A 25527-nucleotide genomic window follows, 5' to 3' on the forward strand; every position below is an offset into this window, starting at 1 on the left:
ATTATCTTGAAGAATCATGTCCCTTTCTTTTAATGATTAATATGAATTCCTTATTAAATCTAAGTGGAGGCTAGTGGAAAGGCAAATCATTATTAATGCTTGAGAGCATAAACCACTAAAATAAAAAACTACACTCAAGTGTTAAAGTATCGTTAAATGTGACTTACATCTTCCATATCAAGGGACGTTCGTGTTCAGCCCAGGAATTTATGGACACCCACAACTGTGCACATTACCACGCTGCAGTGCAGTCTTGCTCACTCTTTAGTTACCCTGTAGCACCAGCAAACTCAGGAATTAGGGGAAGAAAAAAGCATTTTTGAAGCTTTCCAATAGTGGTGGTAGGGTGGTGTTTTGTTTGCTTTTGTAAATGAAAGAAAATAGAAAAGGCTAATCCTTAAGAGAAAGAAATGGCATCCTATTTAATGTGGGGTTATCACATTCCCAAGGGAATGTAATAAACAATCTTCAAGTGTCAGAAATCACCGCCATGACATCCTCCACTGAAGAAAACCTCAAAACGGAGAACATTAAGATATTTATGGTAGTCGGTTTGGTGTCAAAACACTAGAAAGGTTTCTGAATGTTTATTTTTGCAGTAGAAATAACTTTCATTTTTGAAAGGGGAATCTGTGACAGGTTATTTTCCATTGCCTGAGTTGAACAAATGTAGTTAAAGCTTCTTAATTTATGTCAACTTTGAAATGTATTTTCCAGCTGAAGAACACAAATGACTCATGCATAAATTATAATTAGTAACAAGATATTGAAGAAACATAAATATCCTAGGCTCAGTATTTCTGCTTCTGGTCCGGTTTTGTTTCATACTGGTTCTGAACACAGAGTACCAGAAGGACACGTGTGGGGACCTCAATCCAAACAAACCTTTGCCTAAAGTTAAAAATACTAGATGAATATGATCTAAAATTCTGAGACTGTACAGATTACACAGGTAAGGCCAGATTCCCCTCAGCTGCACATACAACGTGGAGGAACGAGAATCCACACTCTGGATGATGACTGGATATCAAAACCGCATCAACTTGCTTTTTCTGACTATATTCAAGGGACTGTGTGCTAAATAAGGAAGGCTTCCAGAAGCACCACTATACAGTCACCGTTTTAAGGCACACAAATCTATTAGGCCACAAAGTTACAGGTGATATTAAAGGACAAGCGTGAGGACCCAGCTTTGTCTTCTTGACATGCTCCACTACAAGTCCTTGATTCATGAAATGCCAATGAGGCTTGGAGAGGTCAGCGTGTGAAGGCACTGAATAAGCATCTGAGATAATTAAGATTTCAGCCTTCGAAACATGGACGGGAAGTGAACAGCAGTTAAGAAAATCAATAAGAGTCTTTTATTTGCAGTGACACAGATGTCTCAGTCAATAGAGCCTAATAGGCGGACTTAATCGCAGCGGACAGGCGCCTGCCTCCAAGGCTATCAAAGGGCTTCCTCTGTAACAAACATTAAAACACATTTATGTTGCTACTGAAGAATCGAGGACCCTGTAGGTAGCTTAATTTACCAGTGTATGTTTAAAAGCAGTACACTATTTCAGATGTGTCCATTTACTTGAACCAAAATTAGTGAGGAATAAGTGGCCCGCAGGCCTGTTTGTTCCTCGCTGGGTGGGTTAGGTCGTGCAGCTTGAAGGTGGCCTGTCAATAGGCAGAGCAGGGCTCCAAAAGCCTAGGAATTTTAAATGCCAACGGTCTCTTGTTATTCTATTTCTCTGAAAAGCCAGTGCTAGTCTCAGGACAAAAGAACTGTGCTAGGGTGAGAAAGTAACAGTTTGGTTTACTTTTTCTCCCCAAAGATAATGAAAGAAATAGTCACCTCAGGACACAGGGCCATTCTGACAACCCGTGGGGCTGACACACTTGTTCAGAACTGATTAACTTTTTTTGAACTGAGAAGGCAGCAGGGTGTGTGCGTGGTACTTCAATCTGCCGGGAGTGAAACCCATTAGCACAGTTTGAAAAACGTGCTGCAAATTGTTCTGCCAATCAAATTAAGCCATGTAATTCATTTATGACAAGAAGGAATTCACAGACTCTATCTGTTCAGTTTATGGATAGAAAAACTGAACAGTAATAAGTTACTACTATCTGAAAATATTAATCTGTAATGACACCTACCTGGCCGTTGGCTAATATTTTTTTCAGTTCAGCAGAAGACTTCTTTAAGCTATAAAGAGAAGACATAATTTTTAAGGGTAAGATTGACACCTCTGAACACTGAAAGTTCCAGAATAAAACATATATACGGGACTACATTCTTTACATCCTTCGTGTACAGTATTTTTTCAAAAGTAACTGGCCAAATGGCAAAGCTATTAATAAAGAGACTGAAACCCCGTTAGTAATTTAAAGTAATGAAGATGCCTACAATCAAAAGGAAGCCAGAGTACCGTGGGCTACTTCAGTGACTGCGTTTGGCTGTCCATTCTGCTGCCTTTGGGTAGCCTTTCAGTGGCTGTTTGATGTGAACTCGTCATCTGTCAAGTCCAAAGTATTTTAACAATGCACTCTTAGAATGTTCACAACAAATGAAGATTACAGAACTTTAAAAGACAAAATGGTTTAAATGCTGATCTTTTACTACAGTTAGAGTTACAGTTCAATTCCTGGGAAGCAAATGTGTGGTAGAAATAACTCCTGGTACTCAACAGCTGTGTGCTCTGGGACAGATTACTTATTTATTCTCTCTGAACCTCAGCTTCAGAAGCAACTTTCCTCCCTGTGTTCCTCCTTGGTACGGATAGAGGTCTCTCATCCCACCACACCTCCCCCAAGACTGAAAGCTCCTTGAGGACACAGACCACAACTTACTTGTCTACACATTCCACTCATTCCCACCCTTGAGCCCAGCCCAGCAACCTGGCATGTGCTAAGTGTCCAATAAGGGTGATCACTGTTCTGGTTGTTACCATATGTTGGTCACACACACACACACACACATACACACACACACACACACACACACACACACACACTGACTCGGCACTTCCAATAAGTTATATTTGAGAAAATCTCAGACTTCAAGTTTGGCCACACTCACTATTCAAAGTTGTAATGGTTCTTCTTCCTAAACATTTCTTCAACTTCTGCTGTGGGCAAACGCAGACTGTGAAGCCTTAGCTTCTACTTTCCCCAACTGTTACAAAACATGGCCTCAACCAACAGTTCTTGACTTTAATAATGTCCTTCCAAGTCAAAGAATGGATGTACCTAAGTGGCAGTTAAGAACTTTGTAGAGTGGAACTAAAGCTGAAACATATACCAAAAAATAAACAGCTGTCTTAAATCAGTGCACTTAAAAAAAATAATGGCAGTTCCTTTTACTGGGTGATGACCATGTGCCGGGCATGGTGCTCAATGCTATTACTTACTATCCTGATTTAATCCTTACAATAACTACACATCTGTGCAGGAGTTTGGAGAAACTGGCCTGTGGGATATAATTACTCTTAACTTACAAAACAAGACAAAACAAAACCCACTAAGGTACAGACCTTGCTCAAAGTCAGCCTACCTCTCACGAATACACACTTTTCTTCCCGAGAAACGTTTAGATCCCTCTGTTTCCACAGATAACTCCCAATGTAACAGTTGCAATTACTGCAAAACCAGAAGTAACCAAACAATGCCTGGGCAATGTTTCTCTACATATTCCATCTTATCATATGGCTTGAAATAATAACATTTTGAGTCACTGAATTTATAAAATACTTTTCATCCAAGAAACAAAATGTGATTCTTTGATACAACTTCATCAATCTTCTAACACCAGAGGTAGATATACATTAAGTCTAATCATCCTAATTTTATAGGAAGAGAAAATCAAGACGTTTGGGAAAGGCCTTGCCTTGGCAGTGGGACTTGAATTCCGTAATTATGGCCTAGAAACACCAGGTGGATTAGTAAGCGGTTTAATAGCAGTCATGTACCTATGGCAATTCATGCTCCAAGGTAACAGAGGAAAAAGCTGATTCCACTCTTTATGCTACCAACTTAGGTTAAAAAAAAAAAAGTATTTCTATGTATTCTAGCATCCTGGTTGACTTGACATTTTGTTCATTTGGTCACAGTGACTTTTAAAATCTTTTTAAAATTTAAATGTGATACAATTATAACCTGGTTATGACACTTTAAGAGGGACACTGAGACAGCCAAAGACAAGTAACAGGATGAGAGGCCTAGAAATAATGTCATATCGGAAAAGCTGAATGAGTTCGAAGAATTTAATCCAGAGATAGGCTTAAGGGGCATCTAAGTTAATTAGTAGTTAGCTAGTTCGTTCGTTCATTCATTCATTCATTCACTCACTCACTCATTCATTATTATCTCCTATGTCCCAAGCATCATTCCAGGAATTGGGAATTCAACAATGACTGTGTTACAGTCACTGCCCTCAAAGAGCACAGAATCTACTGGGGACGGAGGTGGTTATAATACAATGTGTTAACTGCTACAGTAAGGCAAGCAAAGGTGGGGTATGGGAATTCACAGAAGGGGTACTTGGTGTAAACTGGGAAGTGTGTAATAATCAGGGATGGTTTTTAGAAGAAGGTAACAGCTTTGTTCCTCAAAGATGACCAAGGTTAGCCAGACTGAAGGCGGAAGAGGGGGTTCAAAGATGAGCAAAGCAGGAAAGAGGCAGCAGCAGATGCGAAAATCCAACAGGGAGAGAAAAGAAGTGTGATCCATCAAGGGCACCTCTCTTTATCAGCAGACCTGGAATGTCAGTTAAGGAGGAGCAGGCTGGGGGGCTGGAATGGGCTGAGCACCAACATATGACGGGCCAGTGCTCACCAGTTGTAGAGGGTACGCTTCACCCTGAAGATTGTGAGAATCAGTGAACACAGAAATGATGGGCTTAGAACTCACATTAGCAAGACAGTTCTGACTGCAGTGTGAAGGAGGGACTTCAGTAGGGCAAGACTGGAGGGAGGAAATGATTAGGAGGCTGTAGCAGTGATCCAGAGCCCAAACGACCTTTGCAGCAACTGGGGTGCTGGCAAACAGACAGACTCCGGAGTGACTCAGGCAGTAAAACCTGCAAGTACGGGAATTGACTGGATGTGGGGCCGGGGAACCCCAGGAGGCAGTGCAGGATATTGGCAGGTCATCTGGAGTAAGCAACTGAGTAGATACGGGATCATGTACTGAGAGAGGAAATCTAGGAGAAGTATGTTTAGAGGGAAGACAATTGGAAGAGTTATCGCCCAGAAGAGAGAACAGCCCTGTTCTGAGGGCTGAACCAAATCTTTATGAATAGGTAGTAAAGGGAGACAAATCTCAGCTCACAAATAAGTATGTTCTAAGATTTAGTACATGAAAACAGAAGGGGCTGCCTCAGCCAATAGAGTGCATTCCTGCCACAGAGCTGTTCAGAAGAGCCCAGATGACCGCCCGGCCAGGAGTAAGTCAAGCATCTAAGGAGAGCAGGAATAGACTGGGCTTCTCATTCTCATCCTCCATATCACAGGCAAGGAGTCTCCGATGGACACAGAGTTGGCAATGGCACTCTCCTGCTGAAAGTTGTCTAATGGTCTGCCAATACACTGAGGAAAATTCAAACACAAGGCCCTGCACGGTATGGCTCTTGCCTACCTCCTTTTCTCCCATCACTCCTATTGCTTTCCTCCCCTCTCTCCATACCTTCCCCCAGCTCAGCACTCCTCCCTGTGCACCAGCCAAACTGGCCTACTTACAAACATGCTGAGCTCCTTCTCCACCCCAGGGTGTTCACGTATGCTCTCCCCTCCCTCTGAAAGGCCCTTTTCTGGCTCTTGACGCAGCTTGGTCCTCCTCCTTCTGGGAAAGATCATTCTTCCCCAGAAAGTCCCCCAAGCACCCAGTCTAAATCTAAACATATTCCCACCTAGTGTGCTCTCCCTTCAAAACTTGCCTGTTTCCTTTATAACTAATTATAAAGTATAATTATTTGAATATTTGGATTTTTTTGTCTGGGTGCCTATAAGGTAGCAAGCTCCAAAGGACAAGGACCACACTGTATTCCTAGTGTGTAGGAAAGCACCTAATGAAGAAGAAGGCACTCAAATACTTTTGATTAGCTATCAACATGGGGCACAGAACATGGCCAACCCAGGGTGGCTTATTGAAGTCACCTGGAAGGCTTTTTCAAATTGCATTCCTCCCATAACAGAAATCACTACTGGGGCAAACTACTGCTGCTATTAGGGAGGCTGTCATGCCCTTTGGGAAGATGCTGCAACAAAAGGCCGAGAACCACTAGATCAGACAGCCTTTGTCCAACCCGAAGACTCCATAAAACTCTGTGACTATAAACAGCACTTTTTAAAAAGCCAAGCCAGTTCACTCATGTTTTTAAAACCAAATCTTAGAGAACTGAAAAGTTATCCTATTCCTTCGCTACCTTAAAATTCTTTTTAACTCTATCCTCTTTTTATGCCATGATAAGATTTGACCTCAAACACCAGGTTAAGTCCTGTGTGAACCTGTGTGAAGTCATGATCAGCCTGTGTGAACAACATCTTTTCTGGAAGCAGTGGTTGTAATTAAATGTCCCGTCCTCTTTGAGTTGAGTGAGATGAGTGACCTTCAGTCCCCATGTCTTCACTCTGCTGGGCCGTGGCTCACATGCTCAGCAAGCAGGAAGAGAGAAGCCACAGGGCCAAGTCCCTGGATGAGAACTAAAAGACCTACCCCCATGACCACAAGATAGATGGTCCACTGGTGACCAACCAGGCTGTATTTTAAGACAGAATGAATTGCTTAAGACAGAAACACACTTTAAGAATAGTGTGTTCATAGCAGGAAAGCTGGTGCGTAGATACACCGACACCATAATAAAGCGATCAAGGAAGTGACTTTGGGGAAGGGGACAGGAGTGGAAAGATAGAGTCAGAAGGAGAGACTTTAAATTACACATACAGTGAAGATCCCTGACAAAAACACAAAAACCAAAACCAAGACTCAGGATTAAGAGGGAAAGGAGAGGTACAGAAGGACAAGCAGAAGCCTAAATGGCATCTCAGCTGATGACGGGCTGTGCAAATACTGGCTACAGCCCCAAACCCAGGAAAACCTGAGCAAAGAATGGAAGGCTTTTGTGGTCTGATGTTGGCCTGTCAGTCACCAATGTGAATACACACATACACACAGAGCAATCACCTTCACAGGGTAATCTTCAAGCACAGGTGTACCTCATTTTATTGTGCTGTATTTTACTTTGAAGATACTGTGTTTCTTACAAATGGGAAGTGTGCAACAACCCTGCATTGATCAAGTCTATTGGTGCCATTGTTCTAACAGCATTTGCTTACTTTGTGTTTGTGTCATATTTTGGTAATTCTTGCAATATTTCAAAGTTTGTAATTACTGGTGTATTTGTTATGGTGATCTGTAATAAGTGATCTTTGATTATAAGTGTACTGTAATTGTTTGGGAGAGTCAAGAACCACACCCACATAAAACGGCAAACTTAATAAATGTGTGTGTTCTCGCTGTTCCACTGACTGGCCTTCCCGTGTCTGTGTGTCTGTGTGTCTGTGTGTCTGTGTGTCTGTCTCTCCCTCCCTCCTCTGGCCTCCCTATTCTCTGACACGGAACAATATTGAAATTAGACCCAATGAATAACCCTACAGTTGCCTCTAAGTGTTCAAGAGATGGCGAGAGAGGAGAAGTCAATGAAAGCCTGAAAGCTTCAAAGCTTCAAAGCTTCAAAGGATAGGCAGACTCTCTTGTTAGGTGCTAATGTAGCTGGTGAATTTAAGTTCCTCAGGCCCTCAAGAATTAGGCTAAATCTGCTCTACCTATGCTCTATAAATGGGACCTCGAAGCTTGGATGACTGCACGTCTGTTTACAACATGGTTTACTGAATATTTTTAAACCACTGTTGAGATCTACTATGCAAAAAAAGAGTCTTTCTCAATATTACCACTCACCAACAATGTGCCTCATCACCCAAGAGCTCTGATAAAGACATACATGAAATTAATGTTGCTTTCATGCCTGGGAACACAACACCCATTCTGCAGCCCAAAGATCAAAGTAATTTTGACCTTCAACTCTTATTTAAAAAATACATTTTGTAAGGCTATAGCTGCCATAGATAGTGATTCCTCTGATGGATATGGGCAAAGTAAATTGAAAACCTTCTGGAAGTAATTCACCATTCTAGACGCCATTAAGAACATTCACGATTCCCAGGAAGAGGTCAAAATATTAACATTAATAAGAACTTAGAAGAAGTTGAATCCAACCCTCATGGGTGACTTTTAGGGGTTCAAGACTTCTGTGGAGGAAGTAACCGCAAATGTGGTGGAAAGAGCAAAAGAACTAGAATTGAAAGTGGAGCCTGAATATGTGAGTGAACTGCTGCAATCTCATGCCAAAACTTTAATGAATGAGGAGTTGCTTCTTATGTATGAAAACGAAGTGGTTTCCTGAGATGGGATCTCCTCCTGGTAAAAATGATGTGAAGAGACAACAAAGATTGAGAACATTCTAGGATCTTAGTTGACAAAATAGCTGGCAAAGTCTGGGAGAACTGACTCCAATTTTGAACGAAGTCATCTGACATCAGCATCGAGGCCAGACCCTCCACCAGACAAGACTTCCACCAGATAAGATTGGGACTTGCTCAAGGCTCAGATGACGGTTAACATTTTGTAACAATAAAGTATTTTTAAATTAAGGTCTGTACTTTTTAGACATAATACTGCACATTTAATAGACCACAGTATAGTATAAACACAACTTTTATATGCACTGGGGAACCCCAAAATTTGTGCCTTGCTTTGCTGCATTATTTCCTCTACTGTGGGGTCTAGAACACGTTCACAAGCTGAATGACTGAATGTGCAACAGAGACGACCTAGAATGCTAACAACGGAAGCAGGCCGCTCCTTCTACTTGAGCACCATGAGAATCTGGAAGTTCTCAAGCCTGTCAAAGAAACCACATTTTAAAAGGCTCAAGTCTCTAGTAGTATCCATCACAGTGTGGGGCAATGTTAGTATGAATTAATGAAAATTGTTTTCATTCCAAAATAGCTTCAATCTCCTATGCAACCAAAGATATAAAAATGAGCAACACAGCTGATCAATTTAAATTTTACCACTTCACTCTTTCCTTGCCTCTTTCTGGTTAAGATACTGCTAAAAGATGAACAACCAAAGTTTTTAAAAAAGGGCATTAAACAATTAATAAACCAGACCATCAAGGCATAAAATAACCAAATCACTGAATTTCCTGTATAACTTGGTAACTGAAGGAAAATCACTCCATAGACCAAAAATAACAGTTTCACACACTGAATTTCATCTTTCTCTGAGGTAGGTTCAAAACCTAGGAGGTAGGTTTTCTCTTTTCAGTCAATATGTAGCTAGGGTTACCCAACTGCTCAAATTTCTTCTTAGCCACATATACATTTTTTGGTCTTTAAGAGAAGAGGTGACATCCCCACCCCACTCCCCAACTTTGCAGATAACCATGCATACGCGCACATGTCATTCACCTGTCCTTACCTGTTGCTTGGAAGTGCATCTGAGACTGCTGGGCTGCTGTGTTGAGAGGGTCCAGCCCGGGTATTCACCTGCAAGTAAAGAAAGACTCTTGATCGGTTTTGTGTTCTGAGGATACAGTTCTAATTAACCTATAATTTGCCACAAATTTCTCATTTCGCTATGAAGGTTAATTAGCTTGTTGCCAGACAGACCCATGGTTCGAGTCTATTTAGTATATAGGTTACAGAACTATACAACCTGTGCATTATGTAATATTCCATTACTGTCATTACTCAAATCAACAGTGCTGGAGAAAAGGAGAGATAAATAGGGAAAATTTCCAATTCACTATCTAGAATTGAGTTCAATTCTAGAGAAAGATTCCATGTAGTGTTTTGTTTCACATGCAAAAAAACAATCCTCATATGTTCAAAAAAAGCATATTAAAATACACCCAGGGGTTTGTACTGAACCTCAAGATGTCACATCTGTCCAGCTCTAAAACCAAGCAGAACACTGTAGAATGTTCCATGTTCACTAAAAAATGAATCCAAGTAATTAATTATAAAATGTTTGAATCTAAAAGCCAGCTTTTCTTTCAAATGTAAAGCCTTAAACAGAAATCCAGAATTCAAAATACACAGAACAATTAAAAGACATCAAATAGATATACGTTTTTAGTGTAAATATGTCAAAAGAAGAGAGAGGTGGGTAGTCTGTATGCACTATGCTTATGTGCTTAATCAATCACTGAAAATAAGTCTATATTTTCATTTAAGTAAATCTTTGTGGAGACCAGTACCCAGGATCAAGCTGAAGAAACAGACCAACAAAACAATTCCAAATAATAAAATACGTGACAACAAAACCCCTGTATCCAAACATATACACATATTAAGCACCTACTACAGAAAAATCCCCCTCCACCTTCCATTTAAAAAAAAGAAAAAGAAAAAAAAAAAGAGATCGCTTGTCAGAGCTTGAGAAAGTGCAGTTTTATTTGACATTTCAATAAGTGGAACACAGCATTACAAATCCATCTAACTTTACTGAAACAATTATTGAAATTCGTACCTTCAGGCCATGTATGTTCCGTTCCCCAGGAGGCTTGCAGGCTGAAACAGTAATTGACTAAATTGTAGAACACATCAGGGCCATTTACAAATTTGCTCAAAATGAATCGTTTAAAAAGAAATGAGGGTGACACCAAAATTAGCAGAGAGAAATGATTGAAAAGTGGCTCCCAAGACCCAAAGTGGGAATTATGAACCAGGGTTTTTAACTTGCAGGAGTGAGCATTTATAAATGCAAAGAGCTTTTTGACACTACCTCATATAAATTCCAATTTCTGCTTAAAACATATAAAAATCAAGTTAACTGAGCTAAAATGATTAAATTCCTTTCATAATTCAAATTTCTGCAACCTTTCCTCACTCTATTACACTGTATATCTGCTATCACTTAAACTACTTTGAAAGTTGCTAGGTTTGGGGGGAAGAGCAGAGGAGTGGGAGCAGGTCTTTTAATGCCAAAATGATTGTGAGAGATTCTAAGATGGAATATTCAAGTCTGAATAGTATTAGTTTGCACAGAAATAAGCAAATTTACTACAATACAGAGATATCACTAATTCTACAACATTTCTTGCAAATCCTGACATCTGGTAATATTTAAGTCTAAAGATAAAGCAGTGCCAAGAAAAATAATATTAATTTCCTGACACCATACTGAGTTAGATGTTAGTATTCTTCCAATTCACCAAATGCTTCTTCATCAAATGTTAAAAACACAAAAGCTCTCTGCCCATGTTACAGGCTGCTTCCATCTGAAAACGACAGCGCCCTACATATTATATGTTAAGGGGCTGTCAATTTTGATAGATTGTTTGGGGAAGGATGAATTTGATTTTTTCCCTCCTTTCTCAGATATACATGTATATTTCCTGTTTCTGACAAGAAATACAGCCATTTAATAACATGTGAGTAATAATTACAAAGCCTATCAGTAGCTTTGATTTTGCATATTTTGTGTGTATTCAAATTTATTATCTTCCTAGAAAATATATCTAAACCTTAATAAAGAATTTTTATTTGTTTTCCTAAAATACATTAAAATCACGACTCCAAATCTTCTTTACTTAAAATGGAAATTAAATTTTTGAACAAAACAACAGTCACATACATCTGATGCTCAGTCCTTCGGGGACCATTCCTAAGACTACATTTCAGAGTGTTTTCACTGAAGTACCCAGTGCTTTCAAAAACGCTTCCTTTAATAAGAAAGGGGCTAACTAAGGAATTAGAGACCGGCCTCAAATCTTTTGTTTTTTCCCCAAGAGTGTGGTGGTTGCTGAGGAGTGGGGGGTATAAGTGGGCTAAATGGTAATGAGGAAAAAACACAATAAAGATTAAATCAACTCATCGCTTACCTTAACTTCTGCCTTTTTTTTCAATTGGCTTCTTAAACCTTTATAACTGAACATCTAAACAGTGTTCAAAAACCTAGTACCTCATATTGCCTATAGTTATAAGTTGGAAGTTATTATAAAGCTAGTGAATGTTCATACTTACTAACATTTAACATATTTTTTAACAACAGAAAGGACTCAGCTATGAGCTGGGAGTTACCATCCAAAGCAACTGTCCTACTTGGAATGAGGAGAACATTTGATGTTAGAACAGAAACTTTACCTCTTGTCTCTCTCACTTATTCTGTGTACAGATTCTCTTTAACATGGGGCCTGACCACAGAAGGTGGCCTGAGGCCTCTAACCAACTATGTAGACCCTGTGAATACACCCATATGTCTATATCCTAACTGTACAAGTTTGCATAATCTCACTTATCTAGATTTGATGTAATTAAGCAAGCAAAAGAATACAAAAAAATAATAAAGTTGTACAATAGCATGTACAAAAAAACAAACAAACAAAAACCATAGGGGAAGAGTGACTGAGTCCCCTAGTTTTAAAAATGTAAACTTGGCTTGGAAGAAGTTCACTTAGTAACTCACTGGGGCCTGGCAGGCCCTGGGCCAGGAACACGTGTGACACGTCCCACTCGTTTTCTTCTTTGGGGGATCCTCTCACTCTTCTCCACACTCCTACGAACCCCTCAAACGGCCCCACATATCACCAATATCTTAACTTATATGTCCTTCTACTTTCGGCAAATTATATTTTAAACAAGATTCTTACTCTAAGGGAACATTAACCACTTATCAGTTGTGTGATTCTGAAATTACTTAACCTCCCTGAACTTCAATATTCTCACATAAACAATGAAAGCAGTAAGACCTAATAGGCAAAACTGTCAGGAAAATTAGAAATAATGGAACTTAAAGCAGTATTAGTACCTGAGCAGAGCAGATGTCTAAAAACGGTTATCACCATAGGAGGGGGGACAATGGTGTAGGCAGTGACACTGAGACAGGTTGTACCACTGACAGGGACTGCCCCCACCAAAAAAATCTTGAGAATATTTTAGATATACAGGTAAATATTTTATTGGAAAAAAAAGGCCCACAGCACTGGGCCTATAATTACCCAAGATACTGTAATAGCGGAGCAACAATATAATGCCATCCAGGAGGGAAGCAATGAATAGAAATTTTTCAGCAGGTAAAAAAAATATTCCTCGTGGAAAAACAATTTTGAAACTTGACCAAAATCTCCAGTCACTAAAAATATCACAAAATAATCTGCATCCTTGTTATTGGCCTAATATACAAATGTTGCAATGTTTCTGTTTCTTTTTTTTTCTGTTTTAGTTTTTAGTCCTCAGGTGCAAGAGAATTGGATTAATCATAATCCTTGTTCCAGATACAGCATCAATGGCCCAATTTTATCTACTTAGCTCTTTATTAAGTTATTATTAACAATTTACTAAGTACCCCCATCCCCACTCCTGCATTAACACTGGAAGAGTGGCGCTGCTCTTGAACCCAGAGCTTGTGGGCTAGCAGAGTCAGCTGCCTTTGGAGACTTCATCAGTGCAAATAAGAGCCTCCTAGTTAATGAGCCATTCAACCTTCAGTGTTACTAGTAATGAAAGTCTAGAATGTTTCATTGGAAAACTCATACCATGATTATTTGTACAGTATCAGTTAACAAAACTAAGTTTAACCTCTAACTACTTCAGTTAAGTTATTTCTAGAAGAGTTACTTAGAGAATTTCCTTATCTGTTCCATCAGTTAGAAAGTGGGGATTCCAAGTGGGACAATGTATAATGGGTAAAGACTTAGCAGTTTATGTACTGAAGTGGTTCTTTTTCTCCATTATTCAGATTTTGCGGGAATGTTTATACACAGGGGCACACTCGTATCTAATATAAGGCCAGTAGTGACAAGCCTAAAAGGGAAAGAACACAGTATTCAACCAGGTGATGCACCAAGACTTACCTTAATCACCCTGTATTTTTGAAGACTTAACAATTAAATCCCCATTTATGAGGACTTTCCCTTCTTTAGAAAATGCCACCCCCCAAAACCAAGCACCAAACCTTCTATCAGAAATTCCCTCCTAAGGCTCTGTGGTAAACCTCAGCTTCTGGCATGGCTGAGGGCTTCTCCACAACAGCAGCTTCAGCTGCTGTCACAAGCCACAATTTACCAACACCCCAAACTGAGGTCACTCCATTTGCCTTGGTTTAGAAACCATGTGGACCCCCAAAGAGTTCTCTAAGCGAACGTAAGTATGTACTTCAAAAACAAAAAACAATCTAGTTAGTTTAATTTACCCTAGTAAATTAGATATTTTATCTGCCATAACTATAATATAGCCTGCAATCCCCATGACAATGAATGCTTTTTTTTTTTTTTTTTCCTAAGAGCTAAACATCATGTTATGTGCATTTAAACCTTTGGAAAACATAACTGTTGATGAAACAGTTTACTGAAATAATCATTGTTGATTAGAATGTGTTCAACATTACCTCTTGGAAATATCTGCAGAGGCTCTATTAACTGTCCATTTACTTGCTGTTCCATTACTGTGGAATAATACTGCAAAGAGATTACAGAAAGAGATTACTCAGTAATGTGTGAACACTGGCATGGGCACTCATGGGTTGTTTAACTCACAGTACTTCTGAAAATTGCTGGTACACATAAATCGGCCACGAGAACACTCTGTCCCCCGTTTGCACATTAAAATGACAGTTGTGAATAGTCAGCACTGAAAGCCCTGTGCCGTGTTAGCCTCTACACTGGCATTTATCTTTAAAAGTGAAACTGTTGATTGGGACTTTAGATTAGTATTTGATCTGTAGAAGTATTTTGAAAATGATAAGTATTTTTAAAAAAAACACAAAGCATTTTAGCAGAAATTTCTCAAATTGCCTCTTATTCTTTTTCCCTGAATTTTGCAAAGCAAACTAAAGATGCCTCACACTTAGCTTGGACTTCTCTGCCAGTTCATTACACATATAGGTATTTGTGTATAAAATTCACAGACAATGGACATCTAGGTCACAGAGACTGTGGGACAAGCGAACAGGGTATGATCCATGCAAAGATGACAGGACCGTTAGATAAAAAGGCAGCACAGTTGCAAGCAAACTTACTTTTATGCTTTAATCTTATAAATACTTTTGTACAGATCAAACTTCACTTTCAAATTCTGCACACAAAAAATAAAGTCCCAAGTGGAAAAGCTTTCACACTCCTTCAGAAACACAGATTCATTCAGTAGGTTGTATTCTAGCCCAATTCCCAGTTTTCCTGATAAGCTTATCAGTGAGCCTGTGTCTGCCCAACCTGGAGATCGCTCCCGGGGCCCTCATGTCCTTAAACTTGACAAACAACGAAGTGAGGCTCTTGGTTGCAAAATATCAACAACAAAAACCACTGGTTTCATGTTTCAGGGGCTGTTGCAGAGCAGGATTCCCCTTTAATCTTTGCTGTTTTTATGTTAAAAACCCACAGACGTAGTAGTAGATATAGCAGTAGATGTTATATCTACTAGTACATTTTCAGGAAAATTTTCCTTGACCGTTATTTACTGACACTCTTAAGTTTCTTTTTAGAAGATACTGTCATATATCTTATTGCTCTTATGTACTTTACATTATTACAAGATCAAGTTTTTTCCCCTTAATAATAAAGAGAATCATTGCTACATCATCTTGGAAATCCTAAGTTCCCATGGCTAAGGCTCTTGGCCCTGAAAACAAAGTGAAGATGAATTTTCAACAGACACAGACTGACATGAGTGCGCCCTGCTCTCCAAGGGCTTCTGGCCTGTGAAGGGGTCTGATCCTCTCCTTCTATGTACGTAAAAACTTACAAACATGCAGAATAAACACACGGGACATTCTCTGGAATACATTCTAAGGTGCATGTCTTTCAGGAGACTCTATTCCTTAAAACCACAGAAGTACAGCGCTCGCCATTACTCAAACAGTGATGACAAGTAAATGAAATATCAATCATGCAGGCTGTCAACCTTTTGGGACAGCAATAACTGTTAACAAGTAGTCTGGAAAAATTGTCCGAAAATGACTTGTTCCCGGCACACCAGTGTTTGGGGTTTCCATGGAAAATTAAGATGCCAGTGGCTATTTGGAACATTGCTCAGGTATTCTTTTTAATGGAAAATTTGCCGGTTATTGATCCACAGCATGTACTCCCTTGCTTCTGGAAGGCTGCGAGCAACTTTCCAATCAGTGGCTGTCAAAAAAATTACTGCCTTTTTACACTGATACAAGACAACAACAGTGGTGGTGTTCGCCTATAGTTAATGCTTTTCTTTAATTAACTGCTATGTACAATAGGTTAGTAATTTCAGCTACTACTTCACCACAGCCCTAAAATCAAAACAAATAAAATATCCTTATGCTTTATCTAAAAAAATTAATTATCGAGTTGTCTGCAACCGATACTTGTGGTCAAGGCTGAACACAAACCACCTCCAACGCAAAGGGTCAGACAGGGCAATGCATTTTTTTCCTACTATAAAACCTTGCATGCATGAAATTGACCTGTTTTCCAACTTTATTTATTTACCTCACAAAATAAATTTTAAAAAATGGTTTCCTTTTGTCCTGGCTGGTGTGGCTCAGTTGGTTGGAGCATCATCCCGTAACAGAAAGGTGGCAGGTCTGATTCTCGGTCAGGGCACATACCCAGGTAATGGGCTTGTTCCCCAGTTTGGGCACATTCGGGAGGCAACCAACCAATGTTTCTCTTTCTTTCCCTCCCTCTCTTCCTGAAAGCAATGAAAAACAAATTTCCTTGAGTAAGGATTAAAATACACATATTTTAAAAGAATGGTTTCCCTTCCATTTCAGACCTGTGCCAAATCAACCGGTGAACTATATATATTTTTATCATCTCTGTAAAAATTTTTTAGTAATCTATAAACATCTTTGTACTATATAATTAACTCAGTCACCGTAACGATATTAAGTATGCCACTTGCCAGTTTCTCTAAACCAAGTAGTTAGGATTTGTATTGTTTTCTATAATTCTTCCAAACCCAGGGAACACTTTCTCCTGAAATACTGGGTTTGATCTGCGTTTGTATTAACAGAGAATCTGTGTTCCGCACGGTAAAGGACTTCACCCCCAAGGACAAACTATAAAGGGCAGTGATTAAACCCATGGCTCGGGCCTACTCCAGGCAAATGACCTCTGAGGAACAGGCCTGGGAAGGACCACGGGGCCACCAAAAAGGGCACCAGACCTGGGAGCTCAGGCTACTGCTTACATGGCGCCCCCTAAGGGACAGGATAAAATGCAGGGCCACAAACAGTACCTCCTGGAACAGAGAAGTGCCGAGGGACCACCAGCACAGTGAGAAGGAACTTGAAGGAGTCAGAGGGCTCCACCCCAGGCGTCTCAGCACCGGCCCTGTTCCGGCGCAGCCCCCCACACGAGGAAGCGCTGCTCCTCGGTCTCCTCGTCTGTGAAGTAAAGGTGGTGCCTGTCCACAGGACTAATGTGGGACTCACATGAGAAAACCTAAGACAGCACTTAGTAAGCTGCAGATTTCGACCCTCTCGATGTTTTTATGTGTTCTCCCTTTAAAGGGATTCTTTCCCATTTTGTCCCAAATAGTGGTAAAATATAAACAATGATGACAAAGACTTCTACTAGATATAAACAAACTGAAAAAACAACTAGCCAAACAAACAAAAGCCTAAATCCTGTATGCTGAGATGCTTAACATGGTTCAGAAAGAAAAGTAACAAAGTGAACCATTATAACATTACTGAAGTCGTAAATTGAAGTTACCTAAAAAACTTCCTGACCTTACTCCCTATAATCCTGTCTTGGCTTTCCTTACCCCTCATACAAATCCCTGCATACAGCAGGTACAGGATAAATATGTATTGCTTGAAATGGGGTCCAACTTGACTCTGCCACTTACTAACTTGTAATGGCCTTCAAAAAATCATTTAACCTCAGTGAACCTTAGGTTCCTCCAAATGAGAGTAAAGAGATCTATTCTATGACATACGATTAGTGTGAAGTTCGAAATTAAACAATAGCAATAGAATTAGTGAAGGCACACTGTAAACCATAATGTATTATTACTAGTTAAGAAATTAAAAGTGATCCACTTAATACTGTAACAATATTAAGCACAATACTGTTTGAGAAGTGCTCTGGCATTTAAAAATACAGAAATAGTTATGTATAAAAAGTATACAGTGTTGTGCTCAAATTGAATGTATCAGCAGCAGTTATAAAACGTGTTTTCTGCTGGTGTCCCTTGCAGAATCCATTACATGTAGTAATTGCAGCAATAATCAATAAGCTAACTGAGTAAAAGATTAATCAGTTTTGTGATTGCTAATAGAATCTCCAGAACCAGATTCAGATTAGTTTCAGAGCCCCTCTGAGATGCTCTTCAAAATCCTTAAACAATTTTAATAAGGATGTGACAAAGTTTAGCACAGTTATCCAAAAATCTAATTAATTTGAAACGGAGGGCCAGAATCAACTAGGGGATAGCAAATACAATTTTTGGCTTTGTTTTGTTTGCAAGTTTATCAAACGGTGTTCCTATTTGTTATGAACCCAATTCTAATTCTAACAGCACCATTCAATCAATAATTACAACATTTTTTTCTTCATGGAAATCTGCCATATGAAAAACTCCAGTTCCAAAACAGCAGTTTGATTTACAAGGCACTAGTTTTCTATTAGGCGAGAGAGAGAGACAGAGAGAAAGCAACACACACAGAGAAGTGACTACCACTCATTGACTACCTACTGTGTACAGGCTCAGCACTACGTATGATGCTTATTCACTTAATTTGTCACAACCCTACTCTATTCTGAGAGGATCATCACTCCTATATTTCACAGACAAAATAAAGGTTTCATCAGTGAATCAAGAAAAATACTTCTTGCCCTGCCTGGTGTGGCTCAGTGGATTGACTGCAGGTTTCAAACCAAAGGGTTGCCAGTTTGATTCCCAGGCAGGGCACATGCCTGGGTCATGGGCTAGGTCCCCAGTGAGGGCCACGTGAGAGGCAATCACACATTTGATGTTTCTCTCTCTTTTTCCCTCCCTTTCCTCCCCTCTCTCTAAAAATAAAATCTTTAAAGAAAAATACTTCTTTCATTCTAGTCCATGCACTCAGAACATGAAATGTTATGAACATGAAATGCCTCTAAGAGCCAAAAGGCAAATTATCTCATATTTCTCGTACCTCAAAACATTCAACTAAATAAAGCGAGCTACTGGGTGGACTGCTGAGCTGGTCAAGACTTGGCTTCCTCATTCACACCTTGTGTGGCCTGGGCCACGTCCCCTGACCTACCCTTCAGAGGCTGGGATGCACCGGGCAGCAGCATGGTGCAATGCAAAGGTTCCTGCACTGACAAGGGACCTCTCCCCCTTTTTCAGTGACTCTCTCTGGTTTTCCCACCTCCCTAACCACCCTACTCAGTTGCCTGTAAGTGGTTCTTTCCCTGCCCCTCTTTTAAATGCTAGAGTTCCCCATAGTTGTTCATCAACCTTCTCTTCTTATTTTAGACTCTCAAGTTAACTGCAGCCACTTCAAAGGTTTCAATTACCAGAGGAGTCATTGAGACTAATTAGGAGCTGATGAATCACAAATCTTTATTTTCAGCCCAGATTTCTCTCCTAAGATTCAAAACACCCAATTGGTTGTCCAAAGGCTCCTCGAATTCAACAGGTCCCTACCTTTCCCACCCCTCCTTCATGCCCTAGACCTGTCTCGGGCCACCCTGGTTCACCATCTCAGTAAATGACATCACGATGACCTAGTTTTCTGAGCCAAGTATCTGGAAGTTATCCAGAGCATCTCTCTTTCCTTCTTCCCCACCCTCAATCACCAGTCCTATTCACTCTGCATCTTCTCAAACCCCTCAAGCTAGGGCCCTTCATGATCTAGCCCACCTTCCTGCCGAACCTCATCTCATATCTTTCCTTCCCCCCTCACTCACTGCCTGTACCACACTGAATAACAATAGCTTGTCCCGAATGCACCAGGCATCCTTCACACGAGCCTTTAATTATACTCTTTTCTCTGCCCAAAACACCCTTCCCGGTCCCCTTATCCTAGCTTACTCCACCCAGGCATCACCCTCTTTAGGAAGGCTTCTCCGTCCCCAAAGCTAGATCAGATGCTCCTTCTTTGTGCTCACTGAGCATCTAACACTTAAACTTTTTATGGTATTTACCCCTCAGCCTGGTAATTACGAGCTTTCCTCTTCCTCCCACAATGAGCACTGCTGCCTTTTGTGTTCATCTCCCCGAATTGACCCTGAGTTCCTTCAAGAAATAAACTATGTATGTGTTCATTGTACCTCCACCGCCTGGCACAGCGCTTCGCCAGACAGCTGCCATCCCACAAATATTTACTGTGTGAAAAATGGGCTGTACAAATAAGATGGCAAATCAAGGAGTGAATGATCTCAGGGACATTTACTGGCCATGTGACCTTGACAAAGGCATGCGGTTTGTTTGTGCCTCAGTAACCTCAGCTGTAAAAATGGGAAAAATACCTCCTTGCTCACCTCATCAAGGTGTTGGGAAGATCAAAATCAAAGGAGCTGGTATAGAGAAACCTTCTTATAAAGCACCTGAAACACATCTGGAAGTAGGTACAGTGTGTTACTCTCCCACGTCCAAGTAACAGTACAGAGGAGAAAGTGTTTATAACAACAGGGTGACAGAGAAACCACTAAACAAGATTACCAAAATTTTTAGACCAAGTACAGAAAGAAATACAAGAATCTAAGTCATTAATTTACAAAGGCTGAGTCGGTATCCCTTCCCTTTCCCTCAATTATTACAGTACTATATATATAATAAAATAAGTAAAAGGGCTATTATAAGGAACATTGTTTCTTTTCTGAAAGTTCACCAAGGGCAGAGACCATGTCTCGTGTATTTTTTCTCAATGCAGCGGTATTAACATGTGGCCTAAATGAGCCTTAGGAAATCCGTAAGTTCCTAAAATTATCTGGAATGTCACACTGTGTAAATTTTCTGGGAAAAGAATAAATAATTTTCCCTGTTTTCAAAAAGGTCTGTGTCCTCCAGACCTAAATAGATACTGCCGAACAATGCCTACCGCTGCGTCTTACCCATAATAGGTGGTCCCCGGATGTTTAAGGGAAGGAGGCAGGTGGGAACTAGTAACAGACGTGATAACTACTCTCATTGGCCGTGCCTTCTAAATTCCTCAGTGGTGAGCCTTGCCTATCAAAAAAAGGTTTATTTATTATTCTATACATTTATGACACAACAGTTTCCTAAATCCCTCCTAGCATGCCTTCTAACAGACAACATAATTAGTGCAGTGTTTCAACATATACGAAACAGCATGCTGGTTTTTTCCTAACAATGATAAAAGTTTCAAATTTCTGTTTTGTCAATACTGCAAGCATACCCTATTATATGTAGCTCGGTCAGTAATTACAGCAATAATCAATAAACTAACCAGCTATTTGCAGTCCATAGTTAATTTATTAGTTTTCCCAGTAAAGAACCCAACAATCTTAACTCTGTCAAATAACTACAAACTCAATTACAACACTGCTCAGATGTATCATCTGTTACACCTCCTCTCAGTTACTTCTTGTACTTCACATTGAGAGGCTTTTCCTCTGTGATGCTGACCTTTTAGGAAGCACAAAACTGCCCCAGTGGTCAAAAATAGCACACGAAGCCAATCTGTTTTGAACACCAAAATTAATAGTTACAAGACTTACCTGCTTACCTGGCTTCAGGTTCCCCCTCCCCTCACTCACCTCACTGCCCCTGCCGAGGTAACTACAGTGTGCGCATGCTCTTCCTTAACCGAAGAGCCGCAGGTGGTCCTGGATTAACCAGATGACGATAAAGCACAAGGAAAAGTGCTCAGTGAAAGGCTGATAAACAACTCTGGGGCCTGTGTATAGGCTATTGTTATTGGACAGATGTATTTATTAATGATTTGAAAATGAAAAAGACAGTAATTTGGCCAAGTTTAATGACAACACTATTTGTTTTGGATAGTAAAACCATGAAGGATGTTGGAGAGCTCCAGATGGTCTTAACAGAGGTTTGGACAGCCAACAGCAGATGAAATTCAACTTGGACAAGTTTGAGGTAATGCGCTTTTGCAGAGGAGTTTAAATTTGTATTCAGCAATGGGTCCAAAATTTGTAGGATCCTCTTGGCTGAAGCTTTCAGAGTCATCACCACAGTTAGCTTGAGGCAGTGACTACGCTAACCTCTCACCTATTGCTAGGCTGCAGCAATTCTACTAAACTTCTAAAGTAGAAGTTTAAATGGTAGCTTCAGGGAACCTGCCACTTAAATAAAACAGGACCATCAGGCCATGCAGACAGCCAGCCAAATGGGACACTGCCTCACAAATAGACTGCTTAGTTAGCCAGTTCCAATAGTGCTTTGATAAAGATCCTGCCTACTGCTAACCTGCTGTTAAATAAACAAATAAATAAATAAATCAGTTTTGGCCCGTGCAGCTCAGCTGTCTGGAGCATCCTCCTGCAGACCAAAAGGTCACGAGCTCTATCCCCGGTCAGGGCACAAATGAGAAGGCAACCAATCAACGTTTCTCTCCCACATCAATGTTTCTCCTCTCTCTTTCTCTCTCTCTCCCTGTTCCTCTCTCTCTGCAAGCAATGAAAAAATGTCCCTGGGTGAGGGAGGACTGCATGTATATATGAATGGAGGAATGAACGAATGAAAAACAAGTTTTGATGAGGATGTGAAGAAAAGGGAACCCTTGCGCAGTGTGGGTGGGATTGTAACTTGGTGCAGCCACTATGAAAAACAGTGTGGAGTGTCTTCAAAAAATTTAAAACATAACTATCTTACAACCCAGCAATTCCACTTCTGGGTATTTATCTGAAGGAAAAAAACCTCTTAATTTGAAAGGTATATAGACCCCTATGTTCATTACAGTATTATTTACAATAGCCAAGATATGGAAGAAGCCTAGGTGACCATGAAGAGACAAAATGATAAAGAATGTGATGATATACTGGGTTGGCCAAAAAGTCCATATTTTTTCCATAAAAGAAAGACACATTTTTCATTTCACCATTAACATTATTGATTTGGACAGTTTGAGTATTTAGCTGTCTCCCACATGGTAAAATGTTGATTGTTCTCAATTAATGCCTTGATTTGATCACATCAACTTTGGCCGGCCTACTGGACCATGGAGCATCCTCCAGTAAGAAATCTTCAGTACAAAACTTTGCAAACCACTTTTGGCATGCTTGGTCAGTCACAGCACCTTCTCCATACACTGCACAAATCTTTTTTTGCATTTCAGTTACATTCTTACCTTTCTTGAAATAATAAAGCATAATATGCCAAAAATGTGTATTTTCTTCCATCTTCAATTTTGATTAAGTATTTTTAAATGCATGCTGATTAACAGTTATCACAATACAATTTAACAAAATCGTTTTAAATGAAGTTAAAGACAACTGAGTGCTACCAGAACCATCTTACAGAAAAAAATCAAACGAACTTTTTGGCCAACCCAATAAATTCAATGGAAAGTTACTAGGCCATAAAAAAGAATAAAGTCTTGCCACTTGCAACTGCATAAATGGACCTAGAGGATATTATGCTAAAGGAAATAAGTCAGACAGAAAAAATCAAAAATACTATATGGTTTCACTTATACATGCTGTAAAAAAAAGACAAACAAAACATAATAGAAACAGACTAATAGAGAACAAACTAAAATGGCTGTCAGAGGGAGGGGGTTGTTGGAATTAAAGACAGGGTGAAGGGGTTTAAGAGGTACAAACTTCCAGTTATAAAATATATAAGTCACAGGATGTACAGCACAGGAAATACAGTCCATATCATAATAACTTTGTTACTACACTTGTCATGGTAATCACATCGTAAGGTATGTAAATGTCAAATCACTATGTTGTACACCTGAAACTAATTTAATGTTGTATGTTAATTATATATTGGTGTATGCTCTTTTGGATCTATTTTCTAGGTTGATAATAATTTACTGAATTCCTCTACCTTTATTGTAGCAAGTTGGTACTCGCCTTTCAGATATATGAAGAAATGACCCCTCTTGTTTCCAATAAAACTGGCCCCGAGAGCACAGAGGCTCATCAGGAGCTGCCAGCTATGGCCTCACACCTTAGTGATGCCCCACAGTGATCCTGCTGCCAGAGGCCCACCATCTCCATTGAAGACGAGCCCCCAGCCATAGTCCCCAAGGGGCAAGTGATGTACAACATGGTTCTGCTCCTTCATGCTGGCTCGGGTGACATGGGACCCTAGCAGAATCAACCTACAGGTCACCCTGAGCTGAACTGGGAACACAGCCACAATGATGACAAAACAGAGGCACTACTGTGGCTGAGGCCTCCTTGGGCTCATTTTTCCTTTGCTACCATACGCCACGTGACAAACCCATTGTTCTGATGTAAATTTGAGTGTGCTTCTGCTTCTTGCCTATATAGGTGCCACAAGATATTTCACAACAGGGGCTAAATAAGGGGCTGCTACATTTTTAATCACTAGTTCCAGGTCATCCAAAAGTCCCAGACAAAATAGAGGAGGGAGTTAAAATAATCAGCTTCATAAAAAATGCTTTATTCACTGACTAGAATGAGAAAACAACAAACAAAAACTTTACTTACAGCTTAGAGCATGTTATTTTTGAGAAAAAAAATGAAATAATTTCTAAGACAATTTCTCCCTCTTTTCACCATTCCTCCACCCTGCTAGGAGAACACCTTTCTTATCAGTTTGTTTGGATGGACTGGCATTGAATCAGGGGAGCAGGTGCTCACTGAAGACTGAGCTGATTTGGACTGAGCTGGTTTTCCACTTACAACATAAGTTCAAAGTAGACCTACTTAATATGGGGAATATTTAAAAGCACCGAGTGCAAAATGAGCTTTTTCAATCTCTTTGCTCTTCAACAGAAACTTTCTAATAGCAAAGGCCCTGCAGCTAGCTGTTAAATGTTCAACTCTTAACTGGGCAAAAAATTTCGGGGTAAAACTGGGCCTAAAGGGTAAAGAGAAAAATCTTAAAACTTTAGAAGCTCACAGAGTACTTTTTACATCCAGTGATATTAATTATATTATTTCAATAGATGCCAAAACAAAAGCCACCTGAAACCACCAGGAGTGAAGAGGCTGGGAGCCAAAGACCTGGCTCCATGTCTAGACCTTCCCATTTATCACCAAAGTGACCTCCAACTCAATCTGATCTCTCTGGGCCTCCGTTTCCTTCTCTGTAAAATGAAACGGTGGGACAAGACCTCTCGGCCTCCCTTCCAACTCTGAAATCTCCAAGTTATGCATGCTAGGTAGGACAAAGCTCATCATATCTCAATTTACCAAGTGCTATAGAGGTCAAAAAGCACTCTTCCTCATGGTGCTCAACATCCAACAGGGTGCACTGTGGTCAAGTGTGGTCAAGGGAATAGTTACACTTTACTAAAATACAGGGGCTCAGCCATAACTAGAGGCATCACAGTTAAACTCATCCCATATGTTTCTGGTAATGTGGGGAAAAAAATGATATAAAGAGACAG

At 40.0% G+C, this 25527-nt stretch overlaps 1 protein-coding gene across 5 annotated transcripts in view; it reads right to left on the reverse strand.

Annotated features, from left to right (window-relative positions):
- The window catches only part of MAP2K5 (mitogen-activated protein kinase kinase 5), a 256131-nt gene that overhangs the window by 202983 nt on the left and 27621 nt on the right, over positions 1 to 25527 (reverse strand). For all 5 annotated transcript variants that reach the window (XM_053670162.1, XM_037155695.2, XM_037155694.2 and 2 more), the window contains exons 4-7: positions 14437 to 14506; positions 10579 to 10619; positions 9526 to 9593; positions 2146 to 2194 (exon numbers count right to left, since the gene is read on the reverse strand). In XM_053670162.1, coding sequence (XP_053526137.1) covers positions 2146 to 2194; positions 9526 to 9593; positions 10579 to 10619; positions 14437 to 14506 — 228 coding nt within the window. The remainder of the gene's footprint in view (positions 1 to 2145; positions 2195 to 9525; positions 9594 to 10578; positions 10620 to 14436; positions 14507 to 25527) is intronic.

Source organism: Artibeus jamaicensis, unplaced genomic scaffold (genome assembly GCF_021234435.1).
Source record: "Artibeus jamaicensis isolate MK-2021 breed Jamaican fruit bat unplaced genomic scaffold, CSHL_Jam_final contig_548, whole genome shotgun sequence".
Taxonomy (NCBI): Eukaryota; Metazoa; Chordata; class Mammalia; order Chiroptera; family Phyllostomidae; genus Artibeus; species Artibeus jamaicensis.